Source organism: Typha angustifolia, chromosome 7, assembly GCF_048772165.1.
Source record: "Typha angustifolia cultivar Huaian chromosome 7, ASM4877216v1, whole genome shotgun sequence".
NCBI lineage: Eukaryota > Viridiplantae > Streptophyta > Magnoliopsida > Poales > Typhaceae > Typha > Typha angustifolia.
Window position 1 is genome coordinate 3,680,635 of NC_133245.1, and position 27,273 is coordinate 3,707,907.

Genomic DNA, 27,273 nt, shown 5'->3' on the forward strand with positions numbered 1-27,273 from the left:
AATCCTTAACCAATATCCCACCAACCCAGTTACTGCTTAATAGGACCAGGAACAATATAAATGCTCGGTTGCAAATTTGGGAGTATGAGCCTTTGAGTTGCATTATGGGTTGGTTGGTATGTCCATTTCAAGGGCCCATCATGCCAATTGATAGAAATCATTTTCCAATTGTTATTTGGTGGGAGATGATGAAAGCTGCCATCCTTTTACTTTATTCCCATCGTATCTCCATCCTCTAATAACCCTTTATTTATTTTTTCTCTAAAGTAGCTGCTTGATGGGTAATTTCCTCAACCTTTGCAGAAAGAGCCTTCCTTCCTTTATTTTTCATGCATCTTTAACAACCTATTATGTGCATGATTACCTTTTCTTTATTCTTTTCTCCTTTTAGGTAAACAATGCTTACAATGGATTGCAATCTTATGGAGCTATTCTTGTGGCCATGGCATTTTCTAAATATTATAATTGTAATTCAGCTTTTCTAAGAAACATTTCTTTAAATTCGTAAGAATAAGCTTTTAAAAACTAAGTTTATATTTTTTTTTTTACGGTCGACAGATATTTTATTATAATTGATCGTACATAATTTATATATACGATACATACTAATTCATGAGCCGATACATTGTAAAAATATATAAAGATATTTATATCACAATTAATATTAGCGTGTAATATAGTTTTTTTACCCACTTCAAATGATTTAAGTTGTATCTATGATTGAATGCACTTAACTAACGTAATGATAGTTTTAAAAAAGGTCAACAGTTATATGGTAATATATTTAAAAGCTTTTAGTGACAATTATATACAAAAACCACTAAGTATTTTTTTATCGCGATGGCAGCGAAACCCCTGTACCGTAATTATGGCTTAATTCCCGGTCAAAAGCGTCAAATGAGTCAAATGCCCGCCGGTGGATATCCCACGACCCGCGTTAGTGTCCACCACGTCGTTCCTATTTTTCTCTGAGACTTCACCAAACTAAAACACTCGTGGACTAAAATGCCCTCCTGCCCTTCTGTTGCTCTCTCCAAATCAATCCCTGTCCGAAATAATAATGAGTCGCTCTCTCTTCAACCGAGTTTATTATAAAAATGTAATCAATACTCTCGACAGCTGTCAACTTAGTTCACATACCTGTGGGATTACATCCACGTGGCGCTCGCCCAGATGGGTTGGACGGAATGGGTGAAAGGTCTCCTGCATATTTACCGACGAAAGGGGGGGGTAGTTTGGTCAAACGGACTCCCTCCCTCCCTTCCTTCCTTTCCTCCCTCATTTGAATAGGAGACAAATAAAAAAGAAAGCGGGATATTTTTTTTTTAATCGCCCCCTGAATAATTATTAATTTTCTACTGTCCTTGGATGCTTCTTTTTCCGAATCTTTTTCTCATTCGCTGCTGCCGCTCTCTCTCTCTCTCTCTCTCTCTCTCTCTCTCCCTCTCCCCTCCACTGCGGTAAGAGTACACTCGACCGTTCTTGTTGGAGAGAGACGGATAGGGTGTTGGATCGTTTCCACGGGCGACAAAGGTGAGATCGAGCTTGCTCGGATCGAATCTTATTTTTTTTTTCTCGTGCTTTTGGCATTTTTCGAGTAGATCGACGTTGTGGTCTTGGATATTTTTTCTACAACCCACATTTGGGCAAGATCGCGTAATTTTATTGGTTTCTTCCTTTTCTGGTTAGTTTTGGCTGGTTTTAGGGTTTTAGCTGCGTTCTTCTTGGTTTCCATGTGAAGGTCGGCGATTCTCTCTTTTTTTCCTCTGTGTTATATTTTATGCTAGATTTGGCACTATATGGGACTAAGAACTTTTATTTTCTTTACTGAGCTTTTATTGAGCCGCGGATCTTTCTTTTGTTTTGTACAGTCTGTGATTTTAGGGACGGAGTTCTAAGATCAACTTCATGTTGAGTTCTCTTTCTTGAATTTTACTGTGCTTTCGGCGAGTCTGTTTATAGCATGTGCTGTTCTCCCTGACGTTCGAGGAGAATGAGGTTCTGCGCTTTGATGCAATGTCTCGAAGTTCTTGGATGATGGTTCTGTTTGTCCGCCGGGATTGATTGGAGTTTGGACGCTTCTTGCCATGGAGACTGGGGTGGCAAACTCTCTGTCTTCCACAAAAGATTCCCCTGTTGCTTCAGCAGAAAGTGCCAAGAGTTCCTCGAAACCAGCAAATGCGGTAACACGGGTAACTAAAACTTCTGGAACTGTTTCATCTCTCAAGAAGAAGACAGATGTTGTTGGAGCACCAAGTTTGGGTATGAGCAGGTCAAAATCTACTCTTAACCAGTCCAGTCCCAGCTCAAATGTAGCTTCCCTGCAGAGGAGAAACAGCATCGGAGGCTTAGCAGAGAAAAAACCAAGTGCAGCATTGAAGAAACAGGAAAATGGAGCTGCGGATGGTAAAAAGGTCTCTCCTTCGGTCTCTGATCCTCTCAAGAAAAGTACCCCAGAGAGCAGAAGGTCATCATTAGCTTCCGTTACTTCAAAATCTCTGGCATCAGTGACACGCGTGGAGACGAAAAAGGCATCTCCAGTTTCGCGCTTATCCTCATCAACTGACAGTGTCAAATCGGAGACTATGAAGAAGACCTCTATTAAACCAGCACTAGCAGTCACGAAGAAAGTTCCATCATCTTCTGTGGATAGCTCTAATAGCCGCAATAGCCTGAGAAGAGCCTCTTCCAGTGTCTCTTCTCCTTCATTGCGTTCACCGACAGTAACAAGCAGCTCAAAGTTAGGGTCTTCACCATCATCGTTTGGCAGGAGTTCTTTATCAAGTCGGAAGAAGACTTCAACTGCTGATAGTCGTGATTCTCGTTTTATGATGCTCCCACAGGTGGATGTCAAAGCTGGGGACGAACTGGTTAGTTTTTCGTTGCCCTTTCTATTTGTATTAGAATTATTTTTTTCTCCTTCAGAATTTCATGGGAAAGACAATTATTTGATTCATCAATGTAAACCACGCCATTTTATTGCTTTGATTCTTCATTAATTTGCTATTTCTTTTTATCTTATCCATTGATGCAGAGATTGGATTTAAGAGGTCATAGAGTTCGTAGTCTTAATGCCTTGAACTTGCCACCAAATTTGGAGGTAAGCAATCACATTCTTTGACTATAGAAAATTTATTTTGGATCCTAAATAATTTTTTATAAATTGCAAAGAAGGATATTTGTCTTGTTGTAGTTTATCGAATTATCTTAACTCTGAGTTTGACCAACAACACATATAAGTAAAATATTGTATATGGAAATAACTCCATTGGTAATTCACCTCTTTTAGCTCAAATTCAACATGTTTAATGATGAATATCTTCTTTGTCTACATTTCTATTTCCAGCTACTTATATTACTCTGTCTCTTGGATGGTGGCCTCTATTGGTCTATTTTCCCTTAGCCAATACATTTAACTAAGCCAAGATCACTTGGGAGATAGTATTTTGGTTTTTTTTGTCAACAATCCAAACCTCCCTGGCAATTGAAATCCACAGATTCATTTCTTGAAATCTTTTGCGGTGATGATTTTGTTTCAATTAAATCAATTTTTATCAGGCCACAAAGAATAAGAAGAAGGGATAAATATACAATTCTGTTTGAAGAATTAAGGTTGATTTAGATACTTTACTAGATGTGCTAGAACATGTCTTCATCTGGAACAATGAAAATTTTTCTTTAGAGAATAGCTAGATAGTCTTTCTTTTTTATGTTCCACTTGGTACACATTTTTAGTTGGATTTGTTTCTGCATTTCTCAATTGAATCTGTCTCCACTAAAACTAGTAATCTTCCTAGTTTTTAGTTTGTTTATCTCAGGGACAATCTATTATCCTCTGTGGATGGAATTGAGATATTGAAGCGGGTGAAGGTATGTTTCTTGATGAGTGCTCCAAAACAGTGAAAATTTTATCTGATAAGCATGGAAATTTTTTGGCCTTCTTAGTATGCCAATGACCTAACAGTTTATGATAAGTTAATGGCTTGTTGTTGGTCAGGTAATATTTTCTTTGTTTTTACCATATTTCAGGTTCTTGATTTGAGCTTTAATGATTTTAAGGGGCCTGGGTTTGAGCCTCTTGGGAATTGCAAAGCTCTCCAGGTTTCTATTAGGTTAAAACATTTAATTCTTTGATATCAATATATTTTCTTTAACAAAGAATGATATATTTTTTATTCTTTCAGCAACTTTATCTTGCTGGAAATCAAATAACATCTCTAGCCAGCCTTCCTGAACTTCCCAACTTGGAGGTATCTGCATAGAATCGCATTGATGTGGGCCTTATATTTGTTCTTCTTTCTGATTCTAAACTAATTATAACAATTCAAAGTGTTTCTCTCCTTCTAGTTTCTATCAGTTGCACGAAATAGGTTAAAGTCACTTTCTATGGCTAGTCAACCTCGGTTGCAGGTCAGTTGTTGTTGGAACTGGTTCTTCAGATGATTATGTTCTCCTTAAGTTTCAACTTTCTTACTTTTAACTTTTCTCCTAGGTTTTGGCAGCAAGCAAAAACAAAATATCAACTTTGAAGGGCTTTCCTCATTTACCTGCTCTGGAGGTTTTTTTTTTGTCATACCAATATGCCTAGCTTGTTTTTTCTCTGTCTTTTTGGAAATTTTGGTAAAAATAATTTCTGAATTTATGATCACCTTCCAATAAACTTTGAAACTCTAGGGTGATTGTGGAGATATATTAAGTTAACTACTAAATTTGATATGCTAGCTTTTTATATTTTAAAATTCAGTTGATAATGTGATTCTAGAGTATTGCTACTTTGTTAGCAATGGCCTTAAAAGGGTATCCCTGTGCCAGGTGCTGTGCTAGTCCAGCATGGTGGCGTGCCACCCCGTGTCGATATTGAGCCTATCTTTTTAGCATTTTTTTATTTTTATCAATCATTATTAAACAAATTCAGTGTAATTCTTGTGTTGGCAAATAAAGTCATAATCATCAACATGATTGAAAATTATCAACACTTCAATAGTATTTAACGCAACATTCTTGTATTATTCTTGTGCTGACAAATAAAGTCTTTAAACTTTCCTATCATTTTACATAAAAATTTAATATCACTTTTAAATTTTAAATTATTATCAATTAATATTATATTATTGAGTGTTTAATCATTAATATAAGTTTTAATGAATATATTCAATCATATTGTGTGTTGAATAATATTTATATTTGACTATTACTATATCTTTGATAAAATGGATTATTTATAAAAATAATCTAAAGATAAAAGGATGTAATGTAGATTTTAACATATATTCAAACAAAAAATTAAAGATTGACGTGCCAAAGACCCAAAGACATACTTAAATATTATAAATTTTTTATTAAAAATATGTGAAATGCGTGCTAGTGGTGGCACAATATGGCACGTGTTTTTGGCACGGCCATCGTCGATCCCAATAACAGATGGGAGAGTCTGCCTATATTTGGAGATCCTACTACCTGTTGACTCACAGTTGGAGTCTAGTACCTATTGATAGGGCTGAGAAATTCTATTTATTGGGGTGTCAGACACACAATTGATGTTTCTCTTTATCGCTTATTCTTCTCCTTTATTGCTGGGTTGTTGCTGCCATCCTGACCTAGGGTTTGAGGGGGTGGATTCTCATCTTCTTCCTGTTCGACTTGATGTAGTTCGACATACTCATGGCTTATTAACATCTTCGTGATACTGATCTTTTGATTGAGCTGCTGTTGTTGCCATTGTAGATCTTTCTTCTACTTTGTCATATCATTCTCTTCCTCCAAAAGAGAATATATGTTAGTTATACATGTCAATGCTGTTGCATTCAAAACAATTCCACCAAAAAAAAAACGAAAAAGAAAAAAAGATAAGTTGAAGGAAAATCAACAAGCAATAAGAACAAGAGCAACAACTACAGATGAAAATCTTCCATATAATTTTCTTTCCCTTTTCATTTCCTGATGATAAATATAAGCATGTGCACCAACTTCTAATAGATATAATTTTGCTAATCATTATGATTTATGAGCATGCGCACCAGCAATAAGTACTACTCGATGTTTTGAAGCATTCAACCTATGATATATGTGTAGAAATTATGTCCAGATTTCATACAATGTTACAGGATGAGATCCTTTTTAGTTTGATACCACGTGGTAGCCTCTTATAGTGCTTTATGCTTGTTTGTTTTTTTGACGAATATGAAACAGTAAAATAAAGTTTGTATTATTTAGGTGAAAATTGATGATGATGTTCTTCACACTCGGAGGATGTTGTGAACAACAGATGTGGTTAGCAATTTGGAATTGCTAACACCATAACATCAATACTTAAAGTATCCTGTGAAATGTGAACATCTGTTCTAGACTCTGGAGATTATGGGGAATAAATTTGATCAATCCAGCTTACAATATCAGTATCAGAAATAGTCTCATGGAACTTTGCAATTTAGCAAATCATGCATTAAAATGTTTCTGTGAAATATATAGTATATATTGTATATTCATGGTCCTAATGCAATTTTAACTACTATGTGTGCAGCATCTGCGTGTTGAGGAGAATCCAATTCTAGAGATGCCTCACTTGGAAGCCGCTTCCATATTGCTTGTCGGTCCTACTTTGAAAAAATTTAATGACCGCGGTATTAATCAGATTCTAGTTCGTTTGCTTTATATGCTAAACTTCCATTTATTTTGTTTATCCATTTCCTGCACCTTTTAGGTAGTTAATACTTAGTACTTAATAGGAACTTATGATATACTTTTCTACTTCCATATTGCTTGTTTGGCCCTACTTTGAAAAGATAATGACGGTGGTATTAATCAGATCTAAATTCTTTTACTTTATATGTTAAACTTTCATTTATTTTGGTTTATCTATTTTGTTCTCCTTTTTGGTAGCGGTAAGAATTTATAATATATTTTCCTTTGATTAAGCTAAATAATAAAGTACTTGGTCTTTCTTTTCCTTGAAATGTGACATGCGACATGCTTGATTGATATCATTTTATTTCTTATTCTACCTAAGGTCATAAATGAGCCAAACACAAGGTAATGAAGGTTGCCTTGGGCTGACCAACTTCATAACATACATACTCACCATACAGCCATCTCCTTACTCGAAAGTGGAAACCTTTTCAGACACTGTCCACTGCTCTTTGAAGTACTCAACTTTTACGGAAAGCTAGATGGGATGGGGCATCCGATGTTTATTGATAAAGGTAACATCAGTGGTACCAGTCCTTCAGAAATGGGTCGAAGCGAAGAGACGCCATCCTTGCTATTTAGATTATTCGAAGGGACTCAGCTTAAATAAGTGGATGTATTTTTTTATTTAATTGGTAAGTAGTAGTAGCTCACTATATCTAAATTTTAAAAGCTCAAAACATCATGCTCTGATCCAAAGCTAATTCACGATCTTATCTAAAAGCTTAAGCTAATAGAGAATAATAGTTTTAGTCTTTTTATATTCCAACACTCCCCCTCATTTCTTGATTGAGACATTTTAATAGGTGGGAAGTGAATTTCAATTAAATGAGAAATTTTACATTTTAAATGACAAGGTAGGTCTGCTGAGTTCGTCTGTTAGTCTAACATTTTGCTATGGTGTACATCACATCATCTTGGATTTTTTTTTTCACGTCCACTTTTTTTTCCACTAATTTTGTTTGTCTGGAAAGGTCACAATCACTCTAAATACTTTTTTGGTTCTTTTTATGTGTGGTAGTAGTTGCTCATTACGTGTTAATGTTTGCTGTATAACAATCTTTGGAACTCCCTTGTCTTACAACATGCAGGTTGGGATAACCAGTTAATGTGGCTTATCAACATCAAGCTTAAGCTGATGTCTAGAGAACATTGCCTTTTAGACTGATCATTATTTAATTATCTGTTTGCTGAACTGTTGGGTCTTACAAAGGTGTTATGTGTTTATTCAAGAATGCGAGTACAATTAGATTGTAACAGCCGATAATTAAATATGGCTGACTTTCTATAATTAGTTGGCTTGTCTTGTTTAATCATTTTTTTATATCTAATATAAAAATGTTCATGCAGATCTTTCTCCCAATGAGATAGGAGCGGCAAAGCTATACCCTGCTCATACGGCCTTCTGTATTCGGGAAGGATGGGAATTTTGCCGCCCAGAACTTGCTGCAGGTGTTCCTTCTTGAATACTAATATGTTTAACTAATATTTCTATACATTAAAATTGTCTTTGGTGTTCTGATATTGTGAGATTATATGCTTTTATGTCATATTTTATGTCTGGTTGTAGACCTGGTCCCACGTACTCTTTATATCTTATGGGTTACAATACAAGCTATGGCCTCATGTAATGGCACATCCTTGTTGATCGTTTGGTGTGGCATCAGTTTTTAATTAGATTATCTACTTATTTTATCTGAACAATTGTAAAATTAGCTTAATGTGCAGGGAATGTCCACACTATTTTGTTGGCTATTGGATCGGTTTTTAGACTAGTTATAAATTCGGGCTAGCTTATGTTATGTTAGTAGGCTGCATATCCTCTGTAAAACTCTTGAATTTCTTCTCAACCTTTGAATTTTCCAACATAACTCTTTAACTTCTCAACCTTTTGACCTCCCTAAAAATTCTTTGGACTTTGCAACACAACTTATTTTAACTTCTCAACCTTTAGACTTCCCATCACAACTGTTAGAAGTCGTTTACCACTCAATTTTTCTGGCGAATATCCTGCATATTTCCACGTAAACAATTGGAAATCATTGTAGTGGTCCGTACTCCGTACTATTTACTACTGAGCACTTCCCAGTATTTGTGCTACCTTTTGATACATATAGGATTTTATGAAGACATTCTCAATTCAACGATGATTCATCCTATTTCATTAGATCCAGGAGGAATGTGGCTCCAAAGATGAATTAGATATGGACAGTTCCAACTCTTTTGTGGAAATGCCTTACATGCGATAGGCAGCTAATTTTATTGCTTCTTGTAGCTAGAATTTCCTCTTCTAAACACTTCGACAATCGTGGATTCACTCTCTAAAATTCATCATAAATGACTGAAGATGCCTACTGATACATCGTGGTTCTTTTCTAGTCTCAGTTTTAATTTTGCTTAGAAGAAGAGATTGCCAAGTGTAACACTGTCTTTATTGGGCAGACTCAACATTTTCATTCTTAGTTGAGCAATGGAAGGATCACTTGCCTCCAGGCTACATGGTCAAAGAAGCCTACATTGACCAGCCTTTTGAAGAAGATGTTTGCCTTTGCCACTTCGAATTCACATACTTAAGCAGTGATTCTGAGTTAGTTCTTAAATATCAGTGGTTTATTGGTGACAGAACTCCAACTAACTTTGTACCTATTGCTGATGCAGTGGGCAAGGTATGGTCTTTTTTTGTAACGACTTAACAACTGTTCATTTTTTTCTTCCTGACCATCACAATTTGCTATGCTGTTACTAATGCATATAACAAGGTTTACTGGCCAAAACACGAGGATGTTGGTAGATGTTTGAAGGTCAAATGTACTCCAATACTGGCAGATGCCGAATTTCCATCTATTTTTGCTGTATCGTCGCCAGTTTCCCCTGGTATGTTAAGAACTAATGAATAATTTCTAAATATATGTGATTTATTCGCAAATTACTAAGTTGTGACTTTTAAGTACCCATTGTTGCTAAATGTCTGTTTCTTAAGCCAGTTCTGATAATCCAACGGAATTTCAACTTTTAGTGACATGTAATGCATTATATTGAGAATGAGGCAAACAGAAACCACTTCTTAGATGGTATAGATAGTATTGTTTCCTAATTGAGGTTTCCCCAAGTTATGTATCGACTTGTACTTTATCAGGAGTGGTAATCAGAACTGAGAAGACAAGAGAACTCATTTTTTGACTCCTTCAGTGTTCTGGTTTGAAAAGCTAAGAAGTGCTATTATATTTATCTACTTATAAGCAGTATCTAAAGATAGATCACATCGGACATTCTCTTTCATTGACATTACAGTCTTTCCCTCTCAAATAAAGTCATACAGATATTATAGTTGGTAGAAATTAGTGATGAGATATCAGATATATTCCTTAATATGTGCCAATTTTCATTCTTTCTATATTATTATGTCAAAATTTCCCATAACGAACAGCCACTCAAGAGAAACGACTGCATTTTGCTGCATTTGATAGTAGCTACCAAATCCTTGTTCCCTTACCAAGTACATCAAAGGGGTATATTGTGTCCTTATTTATTATGAAATTAGTTTGCTTTATTTTACTGTATTTGCTCTGACTGCAGTCTAATGTGCAGGAACTGGATATCCAAAAGTTGTAAACTTGATGGTGCATGGTGATCTTATGGAGGGAAATGTGGTCAAAGGTTCTGCTGAGGTTGCATGGTGTGGTGGGACACCAGGGAAATGTGTTGCTAGGTTGGTATGCTGATGTTGCTTTTTAGTTTACCAATATGCACATTCTCTTCTTTATATCATCATCAGCTTTTCATGGAGTTTTTGACCAAACTAGCCCTTCCAAACCTTTGTTTACATGTCTGTTACATTTCAAAACTTAAATATGTTACATTTCAAAATTTAAATATGAGATTATGTGAGTTGGAAAATTATTGATTGAGATGACAATTTTTAAATATAAGTCACAACTCGGTCAGCAACTTATATGAAAATTTAGAAATCATTTTCCGGGTCAATGTTATATGGGTTTTTTTTCTCATACTTAGCAATTTTCTTGGTGGTTTTTAAATTTCTATTTAAGTTGCTGACTGAGTTTGTGACTTATATTTAAAATTTTTTAAACTTACTTAGTCTTGTATTTAAGTTTCGTCGTGAATTAGACACGTGATAAAGAAATTTGGCTGACTTAAAATAGTTAAAAACTCCTTTTCATGATCAAAACTTTCTTAAGAAGATTAATGGAAGTTGTCCTATTTGCCAGCTGGTTAAGGCGAAGATGGAATAGTAGTCCAGAGGTGATAATTGGAGCTGAAGATGAGGAGTATCGACTGACTGTGGATGACATCGATTCGAGTTTAGTTTTCATGTATACTCCTGTAACAAAAGAAGGCGTCAAGGGAGAACCACAGTATGCAATGACTGAGTTTGTAAAAGCAGGTTGAGCTAAATATCTAGTCTTTCTGTACCTCCTAGTAACTTTCTGCGTTCTGAATTCTGTATTCCTTGAAGGGTGCTATTTAGTTTTAAAGTAGATATATGGAGTAACCTACTTGCTACTTATCATAAAAAATATTATGCTGTGGTAGTAATTCTTTTAGTAGTATATCTATCTGGGGAAAGCCCATTTTCCAAGAGGCATTGTTCTGGTTGTTAGTATTTCTTGTGTCAAAATGGAGAGAGTTGCACCTCCATAAGATTGCTAATTCACCATTGCTTGCTTACTTTTTTCCTTGTTTATATTCTTACTTTTATTGAAGCCAGGTTTGCTACTTGGAAAATGTGTCAATTTCAACTTTTAGTTAATCCAACAAATCATCGCTGCGTGGTTTTTGTTCATCTTTGCTTGCTTTTAGGTGGTAGTTGCGTAAAATTATTTTAAAATTCCTTCACAGATTGCAGTCATCTTTTCCATGTGACCTTATTGCATGCAATATCGACTAATAACTGTTTCTCTGTCTTTGCAATGCTTATGACATTGGTCCTTGGAACTCCTGTTTTCAGCTGCGCCATCAGTTACCAATGTGCAAATCATAGGGGATGCTGTTGAAGGTAATACGATTAAAGGGTCCGGAGAATATTTTGGGGGCAAGGAGGGCCCAAGCAAGTTTGAGTGGCTGAGGGAGAAGGAAAATGGGTATGTACATCATATCATGTAATCTTTTCTTCTTCCTTTTTATCTTCTATTGATGATGGTATTTACTTGTTTCTCATTTTAGTATTGCATGTCATGATAACAACTTTTGGCTACTTTTTCTTGCAGAGCCTGTTAGATCTTACAGATCTTTGCCACATAAATTAACACCACATTTGAAACTTACTAAGTAATCTATAAAACAGCACAGATAAATGAACTATTTCTGCTTACATGATACAAATGGAACTCATGAAATCAGAAAATGGAACAAATTAGTACAGACACTACTCTAGTAATATGATTTCTCTAAGAAGAAAATGGAGAAGTGCGCATTCACCAAGCTTTTGGCATAGCTTGCTACACAATTGAGTTTTCTAATTGCTCCTAGAATATGTTTAGTAGTCTTATTCTAACTGCAAGAAGTTTGTCTAATGTTCTGCTGATGATTGAATAAGTTACGGAGCTACTAAAGGTACATTCCTTTATCTTCCAACAATATCACTTTTGCCTGGGGCTGCATATTGGTCCGGAAGTCATTTACTTGGCCTTGCTTTAGCCAATTCGTTGTGTAAATGGATAAGGTCTGGGTCATGATGTATTAACCTGCTGGCACTCACTTTGCATTAATAGGGAATGTTGGCGTGACCCCTCGACTATCTTATTTGACACTAATAGAATATAAAATATAAAAAGCACTGTTATCCAATAGTTTGAGATTTTAGAGTAGTTGTTCAGTTAACATGGTATCACTGGACATATTTGTCATTTAAAATATAAATCTTCTACTATTAAAATTAAGCCCACTTCTTCGGCGCATCAAATCTCTCAAGCCCAAAAGGAAATGTGAGTATCAGAATATAAATATAAAAACCACCATTTTCTAACAGTTAAAAATTTTAAAATAGTTGGTGAGTTAGCAAACGTATTGTTTCCCTTCCTCGTGAAAATTAAAGTATATGCATAATACTAGGTTGGCAGGCTGTTGTACAAATTGCAACGTTGACTCACCAAGACACCAACTACCATAAAAGCTTAAAGCAGTTAGAGAATGGTAGGCTTAGTCTTTTACTAATCTCTCCCTCATTTCTAGGCTTGCAAGATTTTCGTAGGTCTAAGAAGTTGACTTGATTTAAATAAGTAGAGATTTTTTTATATAATTGACAATATAGATCTAGTAGGATATGAACTTAGGCCATTCTGTTCTGATTCAATGTTAATTCACTAACTACTTTAAAAGCTACTTTAAAAGCTTAATCTATTGGAATATTGTGGTCTCTATTCTTTATATTCCAACAACTATGGAAACTGACATATATTGGGTGCTTGTACTGTCAACCATAAAAGTCTCGAGCCTTGTTGTAGACTAATACTACCTCTTTAGTTTTCTTATCTCTTTCAAATAACTTTTTAATCCATTTTGGTGTAGCCTTTTTTGAGAATACATTTGATTCGACAATAGAAATTTGCAAGGAATGTCCTAAAGTTTTCTTCATTTAGAACATCAAGCAAGCCTCTCTTTCGAAGTTTGTGCTGTCTTTTCCACTAGTTCATTGTGATATAGGAAGTAATTGAAGTCATTGGTTTATGGCTCTCAGGCTTAAGGTGTAAACTGTAAACAAAATATCAAATGTAGGTAGATTAAAAAGAATATCAAATTGATATCATCTCTTCTGCAGTTCTGCGGCTGTTTAGATATTTTCATTGTGTATTAGTTCAATAACTGGATAACTGCTGAAATCTTGCCAAGTGAACCTAATAGTTTGTATGCTTTTAATGTGTCCTGGGAATTTGATAATATTTTAGTTATCTGTAAGTTCCTTTCTAGAATGCTAGTGCTATTGCGGATTCTGTTGCCTGACAAGATTTAGTTTAGCATTTCTGAAGGCTTATTAATAGATCTTATTGTATTTCTAGTTAACATACTATTGCTGTTGGTATTCTTTTGACAGTTCACTGATGCATTAATTTGTTCCAAAGTTTCAGGAGACTTATTTGTTTATTTTTCCTTTCGGTTTTTGGGCAGTGCATTTCTATTAGCATCAACTGGTACCACTGAGTATACCTTGGCCAAAGAGGATGTTGGGTTACGTCTAAAATTTGTTTATATTCCCATCAATTTTGAAGGTCTGTTTGTGTTCTTGTATTGTTATAGATCTCTTGTAGTTTATTAACTATGTTACCAAATGATCATCTACATGCTTTTCATTGTCTTTCCAGGTCAGGTGGGGGAATCAGCATATACTCTGTCAGAGATAGTAAAGAAAGGTAGAAACCAATGAATCATTGGTTAGCTTTACCTGTGTTGCTTTTGATTGCATAGTTATTTCATCTTCTATCCAAAAGGTTTAATAGCTTATCTCTGACATCATCTGTCTATTGCGATGTCAGTGAAGCTTTGATCTTATTATAAGTATCTTCTCTCGGTTTATTCTCTTCTAATTTCAGCACCGCCAAAGGTCACCAATTTGAAGATAGTTGGGGAACTGAGGGAAGGGAGTAAGGTGACCGTTGCTGCAATGGTCACTGGGGGAACTGATGGATCCAGTAGGGTTCAATGGTTTAAAACTACTTTCTCCAAATTAGAAGGTGAACATGGTCTTGAGGCAGTTAGTACTTCCAAAGTTGCAAAGGTGAGAACTCTTAGTTGTTCTTGTAGAATTTAATGTAAAAATCATTACACAATGCTGAAGATCAGTTTTTTTTTTTGCTTATTTAAATAATCGATTTTGTGTATTACAATACTTTTCTGAAATTGACAGGCATTTCGTGTGCCCCTTGCTGCTGTTGGTTATTATATTGTTGCAAAATTTACTCCAATGGCTCCTGATGGTGAAACTGGTGAACCAGCATATGTGATATCAGAAAAAGTTGTTGAAAGTAAGTGACAATGGTATATTTACCAATCATATAGTTTACATGAAATAAATATGGCCACTGTGATAGCTCCCTTTACGACTCTTAGTGTTTACCTGTACTTTCATAGTTTCATGACTAGAATTTTTTTTTATTATGTTATCACATGATCATAACGCAAGTAAGCACGTGCTATCTCTCGGTATTCCATTATGGTTTGCTATCAACTTATAACCATTGAATATTGATGGTTTGCTATCAACTTATAACCATTGAATATTGATACAGCCATTGTGATAGCTTCCTCAATATTTTACCCAAATCTGGTAGTATTTATCCATCATCAGAACCCAAATTCTTCACCCCATCTTTCTCTGCCATTTGGTAAATCAGTTGGCATTTGCTTGTGTTCTTCACAGGCAATCCACTATTGGTGTGAACTTTTCTATGCCATCTCCACCAAAACTAGCTGGATAACTTTTTGGTTGAAATATCCAATTTATTATTATTGTAAAACCTATCTTTCAACTGCATCGTTACATGCTTAATGCTCTGAAGTGGTGGGACTTTTTTCAAGCTCACTAATCTGGCAGAGGCAGTGGTGTTCTGTTCACACTGCACTTGTAATATGGTGTCAAAATGGTTGGAGGCATGGACTCAGATATGGCATCTTACTTGTTTAGTCAAGAGCTGATATGGTATATATGTTATCATGCAGCTGATCTTTGGCTTTTGGGCACTTAGTTGGACCGAACAATGCAACAGTCTGTGAAGAGTATTCCGTGCTTCATATAATGGGTTGTGCAACTGCTATTTTTCCTAATAAAAGGAAACACTTTATGGATCACTAGCTAGAGATGTCTTTCTCTTTTGCATCGTACACTATGGTTTTCTTTTTGCAAATTGCATGTGCCGTGTTGAGCTATTATGGAAAGTGGAACTCACTTAATCGACTGGTTTGCATTTTGACACTTCCTTTTTCTGGTAGGATTGGAAAATCCAACCTACTATAAGTTCTTTAAGTTTATATGGATAATTAGAAATATATTCCTTTATACTTGCCATATATTTTTGGCTGAAAGTACTATTTAAGATTACATAATTTTGTTTCCTTCTTTTTCCTTAGAGAACCATCCCCAACCCTCATCCCACCTTTACTCTTTGATCGCTTTTAGGAGTGGCACAACATTTAGCATGGTCCATGGAGAGTGGATTTTGAGAAATGGGACCATGGAAACTGTTGGACTACATCATAAGGTCAAGAGTGGGTTGGGTAGGATAAGGATCTAGGGGATAAGCTACAACAGAAGATTTACCTTATTGAGATGGCTTTTTTTTGGTGAAAGAGTATATTGGTTATTTGGTTAGTATGTAAGGAGGAGATATAAATGTTCCTTATATATTGAAGGAGCCCAATGCAAACTATGGTGGATAAATTTTGCTATTGTATATGAAAATTTTGTTAGGTTTTTGCAATCATGCCTGAAGAGAGATGGGTTTCTGCAATAACCTATGTAAGGCGGGTGGCAGTTTACGAATAAGCTTTTTTCATGCACAACTTTCTCCTGTGTCTATGATAGCTTAACTTGATTGGTTCAAACACTAGTTAGCTACGTAGCTATATCATACTTTTCTGTTCAGTTGTGTCTTCTATAGACTTGTTTAATACTTTACAAATTGTTGATGTCTTATCATTGTTGTTGATCCTTGATACATATATGAGCTTGAATTTAAATAAGTTTACATCTTATGCAGCACTTCCGCCGAGCTTAAATTTTCTAACTATAACTGGTGAGTTCGTTGAGGGCGAAATATTGACAGCATCATATGGTTACATTGGGGGCCATGAAGGAAAAAGTCTGTACAATTGGTATCTTCATGAAGTATGTTTTTTTCTTTCTCCATTGCTCTGATATTCTTATATGTACATTGCAATTTTAAGGGTTTAGAGTTTCACTGTCATATGTCAGTATTTATATGCGTGTGGTGCCTGTTTCCTTTTCTGAAAGTAAGACATTGGTGCTGTTCTCTTGCTATCTGTTCCTTATGTGCATGTCGATCCACAGACAAAGACCAGCATGGGTGAACCTGTTCCAGAGGCATCTGGTCTTCTTCAGTATCGTATATCAAAGGAGGCTATTGGCAAATTTATTTCTTTCAGATGTACTCCTATACGGCAAGATGGCACTGTTGGTGAGCCAAGAACTTTCCTAGGGCAGGAGCAAGTCCAACCAGGTGCTGTTTAATTTTTAATTTTTTATGAAGCCACATAGCTTTTGGACTTAGGAGTTCAGAATTTGAGAATCAAGGCATCCAAGTTTGGAGAATGCCAACTCAAATCTTGACCGTCTTCACTAGATATTCCTGCATATTTAGCCAGATAAACCATGATCAGTTGTTTCTAGATTGAGAAAGTGTAGTCATTATTGCACTAATTTGATGGAGTCATTTCATTCAATTTCCTGATACAGATAGTTGCCATTAAAGATATGATAGTTGTTTGCCATATCCATGGTATACAGTAATCAGAATTCTTACATCTAAATGAAGTGAAAACAATTCCTGCACATGATACTATATGCCTGTTAATTTTTTATGCACAGGAACTCCAAGGTTGCTTTCTTTCCACCTAATGGGTGAGGGTGTAGAAGGAACTACCTTAGTTGCTAAGAAGAAATATTGGGGAGGTGAAGAAGGTGATTCAATTTTCCGTTGGTTTTTGGTAAGTGGTTGCCAACCAGCTATGTCTTCGTCACACTGATCTTGGTCGACACCTCTAGAGATAGTAAAGGAGATCTATTAGAGTATAATTGGAATTCTCGTATGTAATTAGTATAATACCTTCAACTTCAATGTGCTACATAGCTTGTAAGACATAGTAAAGAAAATCTATTTTGCATTTACAGACTAGTTCTGACGGTACACAGAGGGAAATTGAAGGTGCTACAACTGATTCATATACCTTAACATGCAATGATATCGGCTTCCTTGTGTCTGTTTCATGTGAACCTGTTAGAAGAGACTGGGCTCATGGTCCAGTAGCAACTGCAGAACATATTGGTCCAATTGTGCCCGGTACATCTAAAGTTTGACTGTTATTCAGTTGTTGTCTTTTTGTTATTATCCAATACCAGACATGGTTTCTTCTCCATTATTATTCTCGCCTTCTTGGAGCTCAAACAGTTTCTTTGACAATCCTCTATACTCGTTTAATTTATATATGTTGAGAAACGAAACAACATAAGTGCTTGTGTTCTTAAACCTGTTTGCAGGACCACCAACTTGTCAGTCGCTCGAGCTTCTTGGGTCAATGGTTGAAGGAGGCCGCCTGAGCTTTGCTGCTGAATACAGTGGAGGGTGGGAGATCTAGTTCTATTTCAATTTTTCTTATCTTCAACGCTATATTGGACTAAATTTGATAATTGGTTTCTTTTCCCAACAGCGAAAGAGGAAGCTGCACACATGAATGGTTTAGGGTGAAGAATAATGGTAGTAAGGACAAATTAAATAATGATGGTGAGTCCATTCAAATTATAGACAGCATAATTGCTTATTAACCTCTGGATGTTACATAACTTATGCCTTTCACAGATTATGTGGATTTGACTCTTGAGCATGTTGGTGAATGTATTGAGCTTGTTTACACTCCCGTGAGGATAGATGGATTAAAAGGGACGCCTAAGAGCATTATCTCAGATTTCATTCTTCCTGGTGAGTGTAATTTCACTTAAGGAAAATGTTAGATTGGGACAGGAATGTTGTGCCTGCCATGAAGATTAAATGCTTGTATAAACTATGATGAATTTAATGTCCTTAAATTTTCAAAATGAATATGTTTCGGATGTGTCCTATAAATTCAGAAAACACGGTAGAAAAAGGAGAAAATATAGATATCTTACATAAGATAGTAGTATCATCCTAGCAGCAAAATATTAGGTTACTTGTTGGAGATCACCTTGTTGGGCCTTAACTCATCAGATCTACCTCCAATTCACTGGATTAATTCACATTGCAGGAGGGGAGCGTGTCAATTCATAAAACATGATAGAAAAAGGAGAAAAAAGAGATATCTCACATAAGATAGTAACATCCTAGCAGCAAAATATAGATTACTTGTTGGAGACCAGTCCAACTTGTCAAGCCTTCTCTCATCGAATCTACCTCCAGTTCACTGGATTAATTCGCTTTGCAGGATGAAAGAATGTGTGTATTGGATTTGGGAGTTATTCATGAGTAATCGGGAGATCAGGACATATATTATTTGATTTAGGTATGGGTATGGGTTTTTAACGAAAACAGTTGTAAATTAGCTAGAGATGAGAATACTGAATGCGGTGTCTTAAAAACTACTGAGAACCAACTCAGACTATTTTGGTAAATAAGAATAGGTTTGATGCTATTAAAAAAACATGGATCCGTTGGAGAGTATTCTTTCTCTGAATCTGTCAAGACAATGATTTTTCTGAGTAAACAGGTATTTGTTGCTTTGATATAGTTTCTCAAGTACATTTAGTTCACTCATAATCGAGGAGAAATATATATTATGTAGCATGAGAGCCTGACAGATTGAGTAGGATGATTTTTATTTTATGTTGAATAACTGTCTCAGTGCTTATGAAGTTATATCCTGTTGGTTTCTTTATCTATGTTGTTCATCGGTAGTCTATCTGCATGCACTTTAGTAAGATATTAACTGTTAGTTCTTTTGTATGCGCTGCTACAGCGGACCCAAAGGGTATTGAAATTGTACTGCCAGACTGTTCTGAGGATATGGAAATTGTTCCCCTGAAATCTTATTTTGGTGGAAAGGAAGGTATTGGGAAGTACATTTGGTTCCGGATGAAAGAGAAATTAGCTGAATCAGAATTGGTTAACCTACCTTCATTGGCTGATGATATTCTTATTGTTGGAGAGACCTTGTGAGTTGTGCACTGCTGACAACATGAATTATATTTGATTCTTAAAAATAGTTTGCTTTTTAGAGTTAAGATTTTGATGGTTCATGGAATCTGGAAACAGAACGTATAAACCCTCTCTAGAGGATGTCGGCTCGTATTTGGCTCTTTACTGGGTCCCTACACGCGCTGATGGGAAACTTGGAGATCCATTAGTTGCCATTATCAATCATCCAGTTATGGCAGGTACTATATTGAGTTATATTCATGCCTCACTACAATGTTTCATGTTTACATTGTGACACTTGATTTTCTTACTCACCTTTAAAAAACAGCTGCTCCAATTGTTTCCAAAGTATGTCTGAAGGAGATCAAGCCAGGTGTATTTGCTGGAGAGGGGGTGTATTATGGTGGATATGAGGGATCAAGCCTCTATAGCTGGTACAGAGAATCTAATGAAGGAACTATAGTTCTTATAAGTGGAGCTAATTCAACTACTTATGAGGTTACAGATTCAGACTACAATTGCCATTTATTGTTTGGGTAATTGCTTTCTTCAAGTATACTTGTTTATCACACATTCCTATCTGATTTATCTGCTTTGTAATCTTGGGAAGTGCCACGGGACTTTGTGCAAACACTATTTTCATGTATATGACCTTGCTAATGAAGTTTTTCTGTCTTTCTTCTGAGCTAAGAAAGAAATTGAGGTTATAAGTTGTAGTTGAAGGATCTTGAAGCTTGACAGAAAGTCGAGTGTGGCCTCACAGAGGAAAAAATGCTAGAGGATTTGATAATTTTCAGTAACGAAGGACACAAAGTATAGTATTTTAGATGTATTCTCTTGGCAATACACAATTTAGCAAAATCCAAGTTTAATTTTGGGAAAAAAGCTTTTCATGATTTTTCTACTTTTTTTCTTCTTACTGACCTTTATTGACAGTACCTATGTTGTTTTTAGATTTGGAATCTCTTTTTTGGGCACATTTTGGTTTATAGAAGAGTAATATTCCACCTAAAAAGGAACTATAAGATGGAAATCATAAAGATGAATGCATGTATACTGGTTAAACCATATTTTCATGGATTGGGTGTGTTTGGTGTATTTGGAAAGAAAAAGAAGGGGAAGAGACATGAGGGATGGAACATGAGGGGTGGAATATGAGGAGAGGAAAGGTGCAACTTGGTCTATTGGCTAGTGTAGAGAAGGGAAGAAATATAAGAAATGGGATGGATAGAGAAAATTAGAAGTTGGAAGTTGGTTTACAGGTGTACTGGAGGGAAGTGGAGGGGTGGAATGTGGAGGAAGAATTTTGAGTTGGTTTGGACTTTGGAGGTAGTGTAACATAAGCTATCAATGATGGCGAAGGTATAGTTCTAAGCACCATTGCTGGATTGTCTGATTCCAAGAGGCAATTTCAATTTCAATTTCTTTACTGCTGTAAAGTTCAAGCTGAAACAAGTTATACATGCATACTGTTTTTGGCCTTGATATGATCTGTGGTTTCTTTGCTTGATTACTTCTTTAACTGCTGTTAGTCCTTACATATTAGTGTCCTAACTTGTGTATAAATTCTCTATAGTTCTTGTTTGGTAGTCCTTAACTCCTTATGAATTAATACTGATTCAATTATCTGCACACATACATACTTTTATTTATTAAAATTGTTATAATATATGTTAGTTTTCATTTTTTTATTAGTTTTCCTTTGTAATTTTGTATTCCTTCAGTCCAGTTGAGCAAATTTTGATACTTTGATAAATGATAACTACATGGCAGATATACACCCGTTCGTTCAGATGGAGTTGTTGGTGAACTCAGATTATCTGAACCATCTAACATTATTCTACCAGGTAACTTTATTTTTATGCTGTGAATTTAGTGTTCTGCAATGAACTCCTAAAAAAGAAATGGCACCACTATTCTTGTCTACAAGTCATCATAGTTGCAGTTATTATCCTTTTGCCATATATTGTGTACTAATCGTTTTGGTGTAATATGAAAAATCCTTCACTCAGTTCCAAAAATGCAAGCATTATTTAATTCATTTTCAGCAGGGTGACTTTCCTCATGCAACAGGCCAATATGAGTGTATAAAAGTTACAATCTAATATTGTGGAAGATTTGTCTCTAGTAGGACTGCTTATTTCTTATCACGGTTCATTGCTGAGTGAGAAATATTTTATTTAACTTTAAAGTTAATGCAAAAGTAATTTGACTGTCGTCAGTTGCTCACTACCTATTGTATAAATGTATCTGTGTGAGTTCTCTAGTATTGAATAGTTAATTATTGAGGTTTGGTTTTGAAATGAGCTTTGGTGCATATATTTGTCAATCTGCATGATACTTCCTGGCAAGAAAATATGTTTTTGCATAGCGTAAGGTTCCAGCAAAGGACTATGTCAGACTTTACTATGTGCGGCCTAAAAGAATGAATAAATTGAATTTGAATCCTCAGGATTCAGGACAGGTTTTTTCTTAATTCAACTTTTGGCTTGTCTGCCTAAAAGGATACTTATGTTTTGTCTAGTGCTCATTGATTTGCGTTATGCATTTTATCTTATCATCTTGGAGGTCTTGTTGATATAAGTAGTTTTCAAAAATACTGTTTTTTCCTATATAAATGCCATTCAGTATAATGACATAATTTCCTGCTTTCTTCAGAACTACCAAAAATTGAAGTCCTTTCTTTCAAAGGAAAAGAGGTTGAAGGGGACTTACTAACTGCTGTTGAAATAATTCCTGAGAGTGAGATTCAACAGAATATCTGGGAAAAATACAAGAAAGAGACTAAATATCAGTGGTAAAATGCTGCTTGTATCACATTGTTTGCTTTACAATGTTTTTATTTCAATTTGATCAATACAAGAAAGAGACTAAATATCAGTGGTAAAATGCTGCTTGTATCACATTGTTTGCTTTACAATGTTTTTTATTTCAATTTGATCATGCAAAATTGTGGAACAGGTTCTGTTCAATAGGAGCAGGAGAGTGTCAAACCTTTGAGCCATTGGCTGCTCAGAACTCTTGCTCATATAGGGTGCGCACTGAGGACATAGGTCAATGCTTAAAATGTGAATGCATTGTAATTGATGTGTTCGGAAGGTCGAGTGAGCCAGCATCAGCTGTTACTGCTCCTATATCGCCAGGTACTTTTCCATTCCAGTCAGTCCAAATGACTTTTATTGTTGTATGAGGTAGCAATGCTGAAATTACCATTAGTCTGAGGTTAAAGTTTGAAACGCCGTTCAGTATTTTATTCTTATTTTATCCCCACAATAGTTTCTTTGTACAAATGCTAAGTTAAGAAATGCTTTTCGTTTTTAATGAGTGGATAGAGTTTGCATCAATGCATTGGTATTTAATAAGGTTAAGCATTGAGGCCTCTCTTCTTCCAGAAGCTTGGTGAAGAAAATGCTGGTATTTGATGATTCCTTCAGCAGTTCATCATGATATGAAATCTTTTAAGCTACTCTGGAATGATGGCATAATTTTTCTTATGCTTGTGAGTTCCTTCAAATATAAAAAAAGCGAATGTTCAATGTCAAGCTTTGATCGTTGATATTGCTACTATCTGTGGTCAAACTTCTACTGCCTTTGCTAGTTACCTTTACATTGTAAGCTGCTGTTCTGCTGTATGATCTGAAATTTTTTATGTTTGCAGGAATACCCAAAATTGCTAAGCTGGAAATCGAAGGTAGGGGTTTCCACACTAACTTATATGCTGTTCGAGGAATCTATAGTGGAGGAAAAGAAGGCAAGAGCAAAATTCAATGGCTTAGATCAATGGTTGGAAGTCCTGATCTTATCTCTATACCTGGTATGAACTTTGCTATTGTTACTCATCTATCATAGTCAACTCCACAAAATTCCAAGATCAAGTCATGCAAACAAGCTGCCAATTCAACTATATTGCATGGGCTCAACTTATAAAACCCGAACATTGTTCTTGTAATATGTTTGATGGCACACCTTCTATGCTCTCCTTTACTGGTAAATATTTTCTGCTTTTTTACAAAAGCTGGAAAACAATAAAAATGGCAATTTCCAACCTCCACAGGAAGTAAAGAATGGAGCAATGCTGGAGGACACGAGTTTCTGTTTATCCTTTTCAATTTTTCAGCTTGAGTGTAAAAGGTTTAATGACAACTTAGTTTGACAATCACAAACTTACAGTTTTAGCAAATTGAGACAGATATTTTTGTACCAAAATCTTTTCTACCCTTTTAGCACTGTTAGCAACTTAGTAATGTAATTTCTCTCTGTTAGAAAGATGGAAAGTTAGTTTTTGATCACTTTCTTCTTTGTCCTGAAAGAATTAGATTCGTTTTACTGTTAAAAGAGTTGAGATATTTGCTCTTCTCCATACTCCTACTTTTCTTTTTTCATCTTTCTCCTTCATTATTGGAAGTGAAAGTATGGAGGTAAGTTTGCGGACATATCACCCTACCCCAATCATTCATCTGGTTCATATTGTTAAGTATCCAAGTAATGCTGACTTTTCACTATCTGAGTTCTAATGCTTCTTTTCCTTTTTTGTGATAATCAGGACACAATCATATACCTTACACATGAATAAGTAAATTAATTGTGATTCAATGCTAACCTGATTATTTTATTGGTTATGCAAATTTGATCCTATAATTATGCATTTCTTCATTTAACTGCTATTAAGTGCTGCATAGGTTCTAAGGTAATCTTTTATGACAATCATGACATAATCATATGCCTTAAACAAGCAAGTTGTTTGTGGTTTCAATGCTAACGAGATTGGTTTACTTCATTTTATCTTGCTATGCAAATTTGATTCTGTGAAGATCTACTTCATCTCTGCTTAGTTGTCATTAATATGCTGCACATACTTAACTGATGCATCGATTTGGCTTTCGCTCATTATTTGCAAAATCTTACTATATCTTAATGATTTTCAACTTAGGTGAGGTTGGAAGGATGTATGAAGCTAATGTTGATGATGTGGGGTACAGACTAGTAGCAGTTTATACTCCCATCAGAGAAGACGGTTTTGAGGGACAACCTGTTTCTGCATCAACAGAGCCGATTTCAGTTGGTATGTTTTTACTTGTTTGTCCTTGTTATCTTTGTTGAAAATCTTTTTTTTTTTTCATAGCTTGTGTCCTTTTCCTTATAAGATGCAGGTTTCTGTATTATGCAACATCTTTAAGGGAAATATCTTAATTTTCGTTATTGTTACATAATATGTTAGGAAAGCAAACTTCTTAATGCATGTGTTTCTGCTGTCAGATTTTTTTTATCATACTTCATATGGTCATATTTAGTCTAATAATGAACTAGTTGTTATTCTGGTTTATTATCTGAATCCAAATAGATAAGGAACTAAATTTTCAAATCTGAAGAAATGATTTGTGGTTCATTTTTCTTTTTAACATGGTATTATTAGTTCCTCACTCTTGATAAATGTGATGATCTATCCCTCTTGTAAAGTAGCTCATTCTAAAGGAAATGAATTGCTTGATCCTTTTTCTTGGGTTGATAAAAAGCAAATTTTAAAAGAGGGTGTCATTTAGTGTGATGGGCCAGGCATGCTCTGTGCATCTAAAAGGTTATGGGTTCAAATTCATCAGAAGTGTAAGATTGTGTACATCTTTCTTGATCCATCGTAGGCGGGAGCCTAGTGCATTGAAATGTTTTTTGTTGTTAATTTTGAAAGTTTCTTTCTGTCTGAATATTCACTTGGTTTCTCCCCATCTACAGAGCCTGAAGTTTATAAAGAAGTAAAGCAGAAGCTGGAGCTTGGTTCTGTTAAATTTGAGGTTATATTCAACCCCACTTGAGAACACCTCTTTTACTTACATAATTAAGTTGAGAATGCATACACCTTTTTTCAGACTCTTTCTTGACCTTCGTTGATCCTTGTGCATCTTGTATCTTTGGTTAATTTTTACTTTTTTCTGTTTGGTGTGACTGGCTAAATTCCACAGTTTTATATTTTAGTGTTGATATTACTTGATTTTAGAATGACCTCTACTTTCTTGATACAACAAAGAAAACCATGTCATTGTTGCCAGTATCAGATTGGCTTTGAAGTTGATAGTTTGGAGAAAAGTTTCTCACAAATGTCGAATGCAAAAATGCTTTAATATGATAAAATCTAGCTCGCTGAAGTTGGCATTGTCATTTTTGTTTTCAGGTATTGTGCGACAAGGACCGGTCTTCAAGAAAGGTAGTCACTCTTAGTTTGAGCCAGACTCTATCATCTTCTTGTTGACATGAATCACAGAAAATATTTGTGCATGATTGCCAATTTTACAGGTTCCAGGAGTGGGTGAACTTGAGAGAAGAATTCTAGAAGTTAACAGGAAGAGGGTTAAAGTTGTCAAACCTGGTTCTAAGACTTCTTTTCCAACTACTGAAGTACGAGGAACCTTTGTCCCCCCTTTTCATGTAAGTTTCTCTATGATAAACATCAAAACTTTTATATACCGAGGGAAATATGATTCATTCCAAAATCCTTCATTCTTCATTATGTTAGGAAATCTGCAAATTGCAATAAGAACTAGCAAGTTCCTTTTTCTTGTTGATTTGAGGGAAAAGCTGCCCTCCTTTTTTCTAATTGTGGCCTTGTTTTCTTTTTAAAACTTTAAACATAAAATTTTCTTTTCTAAGATGAGCATATTTAGCATGTATATTATCTTAGAACTGCTGAGCATACTACAAACATCTATACTCTCTAAGGAACTGCATGGGTTTAATCATTCACTCAAGATGAGTTCCACATCCTATCTTCAGATGTTCAAAATAAGAAAGAAGTAGCGCCCCAAATCTGGGAAAAAGAACAATTAAAATAATTATATGGAAGAATGATGAGTAAAGCTTAGAGTTGATTCCTGTATATAAATTTAAAATTGCGGACACATATGGAACCCGACAGGTGGGCTCTAGAAGTGCTTGGCTTTAGGTTTCACCAGCACCTTGTCTAAACATATGGTTGGGATTTTGCAGGTTGAACTTTATCGCAATGAACAGCACCGGTTCAAGATCGTCGTCGATAGTGAGAATGAAGTGGACTTGATGGTGCAAACCCGACACATGCGGGATATCATTATTCTTGTCATAAGAGGGCTTGCTCAAAGATTCAACAGTACCTCTCTTAATTCTCTTCTCAAGATTGACTCATGACGCAGGAGAAGGAGAACCAGAGGACGTGAAATTTACTTCTCCATAGACTTTTATTAAGCTTTCTTGCCATTGACGGAATTCTACAATTTGCTGCACTATAGTGATGGTGTTACAAAATCATATGGAGAGATAATTTCGTTTTTATTAGGTTTGCAAGTTTTTGGTTAGGTCTTCTAGGGTTTTGGTTGTGCAATCCTGATGTGAATCACCCTGTCTATCACCCCTACAGGCCCACTACAGTGATCTGGGGCTCATCTGCTAGTTATCTCACCTTGGATATCTTAGATTCTCATCAGCTTACTGGCTTGTTTTGTGTAAATTATATGCTTTCTTCTATGACAAGGATGTTGTAAAATGTACAGGATGTATATTCAGAAATTCAAGCTTGTATGATTTTCTCTTTCTGTTTTTTTTAACTTTTATTTTTTGTAATTCTGATACACTTAAAATGGTTTGAAGAGAATTTTATTGTTTCTGCTATTCTGTATGCATTCTTATGATTTATTTGCTAATGCCCGGTGCAGTTATTCAATTTGGAATAGTAATAGATTTATTTTAGAATAAGTTTCTTATTCTGGTA

At 35.4% G+C, this 27,273-nt stretch overlaps 1 protein-coding gene across 2 annotated transcripts; it reads left to right on the forward strand.

Moving 5' to 3' along the window:
• Window positions 1-1,373: 1,373 nt before the first annotated feature.
• LOC140762213 (187-kDa microtubule-associated protein AIR9-like) lies at window positions 1,374-27,173 on the forward strand. Of its 2 annotated transcripts, XM_073099856.1 has the most exons (38): window positions 1,374-1,533; window positions 1,872-2,870; window positions 3,035-3,100; window positions 3,805-3,870; window positions 4,030-4,101; window positions 4,185-4,250; window positions 4,348-4,410; window positions 4,493-4,558; window positions 6,521-6,620; window positions 8,035-8,136; window positions 9,127-9,350; window positions 9,444-9,558; window positions 10,273-10,393; window positions 10,914-11,089; window positions 11,654-11,786; window positions 13,810-13,910; window positions 14,004-14,051; window positions 14,232-14,416; window positions 14,546-14,663; window positions 16,395-16,522; window positions 16,706-16,874; window positions 17,243-17,361; window positions 17,546-17,714; window positions 17,912-17,996; window positions 18,082-18,155; window positions 18,231-18,350; window positions 19,363-19,558; window positions 19,659-19,780; window positions 19,870-20,077; window positions 21,315-21,388; window positions 22,200-22,338; window positions 22,503-22,684; window positions 23,200-23,355; window positions 24,472-24,603; window positions 25,269-25,327; window positions 25,705-25,737; window positions 25,827-25,958; window positions 26,517-27,173. In XM_073099856.1, exons 2-38 carry the CDS (start codon window positions 2,088-2,090, stop codon window positions 26,691-26,693), a joined length of 5,079 nt encoding a protein of 1,692 aa, XP_072955957.1. In that variant the 5' UTR covers window positions 1,374-1,533; window positions 1,872-2,087; the 3' UTR covers window positions 26,694-27,173. The 2 variants fall into 2 exon arrangements, 1 of the variants encoding a protein (XP_072955957.1); XR_012104708.1 differs by lacking the exons at window positions 23,200-23,355; window positions 24,472-24,603; window positions 25,269-25,327; ... (1 more) ...; window positions 25,827-25,958; window positions 26,517-27,173 and having other exon boundaries at window positions 22,200-22,424; window positions 22,503-22,643.
• The last annotated feature ends 100 nt before the right edge of the window (window positions 27,174-27,273 follow it).